Source organism: Lucilia cuprina, chromosome 4, assembly GCF_022045245.1.
Source record: "Lucilia cuprina isolate Lc7/37 chromosome 4, ASM2204524v1, whole genome shotgun sequence".
NCBI lineage: Eukaryota > Metazoa > Arthropoda > Insecta > Diptera > Calliphoridae > Lucilia > Lucilia cuprina.
Window position 1 is genome coordinate 91,023,580 of NC_060952.1, and position 2,278 is coordinate 91,025,857.

Genomic DNA, 2,278 nt, shown 5'->3' on the forward strand with positions numbered 1-2,278 from the left:
GGCTTGTCAATTAAATTCAGAATCAAGAGAAGCCATCTTAATAGTGTGGTTGGACGACTTTAAGAGATATAGGAATGCACAAAAGTTAAATTCTAGTAGGATTCTGAAATATAATTTTGTCAATTTTAAAATTCAATTAAAAATTTCTAACGATTGAAATACAATCACAATAGTTCCGAAATACGTTCAATAAGACATTTCGAAAATTCGATTTGAAATTTTTAATTGTTTTAATAAACAAAATTAAAAAATAAATAAAACCAAAAGATATTTAAAAAGAAATTTACAAATGTACAAATTTAACAAATAAAAAATAAATAAATGTACAAGGTTATAAAAAAACAAAAATTACAAAGAATACTATACAAACAAACGAATAAAACTTATAAATAAATTTTTATAAATTCCTTGACATATTCGACCATAAACGCAGCGAAAAATGATACATCATTTCGACCATACTTAGTATGGAAAAACCCATAAATAAACCAAAAATGCCACCACAATTGGCTAAAAAATCAGTAACACCATAAAGTTCAGAACGTTTGGAGGTTATAAATTGACTCTCCTTGAAATATATCGCCAAACGTGTCATTTGTGAACCAGGAAATTCTTCAAAAAAATCCATATCACCTGCTGCCTTTAGCATATCTTCCAAATCGAAATTAGCTTGGGAAATTTCAGTATTATAGACTAGAGATGTACAGGCAGGCATACAATTACACTCCGTTTCACCTCTATAATTGAAATCAGTATTTTTAAGACCTTCACTAAACTCCTTGAATAAAAGATCATCTTCGGCACGATTGTAACAATGAATTTTATCCTCACCGCACACCGGCATATCAAGAGTACGAGGCATTGAGAATTTAACACAACCGCATTTGCTATAAGTAAAATTAGTTAAACACTCCAATTCGCAATTGTTTTGTGTGTAAATTTTGAAAAATTTTAAATGACGTTCACTATTTAAAAAGCATTGACGCCGATGTGGATGATACTCAGATATACCGGACGATGTTGTAATCATATTTGGCCTAACTGCTATAGAAACTTCTTTGCTCATGGGTATGCGCACAAATTGCTTGGACACCAAAGGTACATCATTGGGTGGGTGCAGGAGAACTTTAAAACCCTGTATAGGACCACGACAAGCATAGTCCACTTCTTGTTTGAAACTTTGTAACGCCACAAAAAGGCCAGCTCTGGTGCCAGCACCTAAAACTCTTGCCGGATAAGTGCGCACAGTGGAGTCCTCATTGTAGCCATCTTCTAAGGACCAGCTTAGAGTGCGATTAAGCGTAATACTGGATCTTGCTTCTATACCGGCTCTTTGATATTGATAAGTATTTTCACGATACAAATCAGAACTATTTAAACCATTGAAAGTAAAGCAAATGCCCTCTTCGGTATAAGTGGGGGTAAAAAGTTCATCACACTCGCCAAAATGACTAAACCACTTGCAATAAAAGAAATGTCTTTCGAAGCTTGGCAACATTCTACTCAATACTTGAAAGTAATCTATAGGTTCCGTAACTAAGCGTGGTATCCCTTCATCAATTGTTTCCGTTCTACAAATGTGTAGCAAAGTTAAAAATTCATGCAGCTCTTCGGTGGTGTTTAAATTCGGCTTAAAAGCATTTTTATCTTGAACACTTAACTTTAACATTTCCAGCATTTCACCAAAGTTTAAACCTGTAAAATAAATATGTTTAAAACTATTTTATTTCCCAAAATAATTTAACTTTCCCTTAATACCTTCTGTTTTTAAAACCCTTTTAGTTTCAGAACATATTGTTACCGCGGGAAATGGTATACTCCATACAGGTGTAGATTTTTCCGAAAAACTTACAATTACCGGAGTTTCATTCCATTTAATGTAAATATTTTCAATTAGATTTGAACAGCAGTATATAGACACAATAAAAACGCATAACCAGAAAAACTTTTCCTTCCATGGTCGTGCTTCTCCCAAATATTGCACACCATGTATAGAGGTATTGGAACAGTATTCAAAATATATTTGTTTGATACCCTGCCACAAAGATTTCTTTTTATGTTCACTTATCACTTCATTATTTAAACATTCGAGCGAGATGCTTTGAATGTCGCCTTTGATATTGTTGTTGCTGTTATTTGCACTGATATCATATTTTTTTGATTGCATTTTTTATTAAAAAAACAATTTACATTTATTTACAAGAAATTTAAAAACAATCCGAAACAAATTAAGAAAATTGTATTCATTTAGTTAGAAGCATCAGCCATGAGGTATTTG

The 2,278-nt window shown here is 32.3% G+C and overlaps 1 protein-coding gene across 1 annotated transcript; it reads right to left on the reverse strand.

Annotated features, from left to right (window-relative positions):
• Positions 1 to 345: 345 nt before the first annotated feature.
• Positions 346 to 2,278, reverse strand: LOC111681802 (pickpocket protein 28). The gene is made up of 2 exons (XM_023443700.2): positions 1,759 to 2,278; positions 346 to 1,695 (listed from the first exon to the last, which is right to left on the reverse strand). Exons 1-2 carry the CDS (start codon positions 2,165 to 2,167, stop codon positions 398 to 400), a joined length of 1,707 nt encoding a protein of 568 aa, XP_023299468.2. The 5' UTR covers positions 2,168 to 2,278; the 3' UTR covers positions 346 to 397.

Bases quoted from the DNA above. Each gene is read 5' to 3' on its own strand.
- LOC111681802 (XM_023443700.2), bottom strand. From the start codon at position 2,167: ATGCAATCAAAAAAATATGATATCAGTGCAAATAACAGCAACAACAAT. The intron at 1,696-1,758 runs GTATTAAGGGAA...TTTATTTTACAG, and splicing joins AAGGGTTTTAAAAACAGAAG to GTTTAAACTTTGGTGAAATG.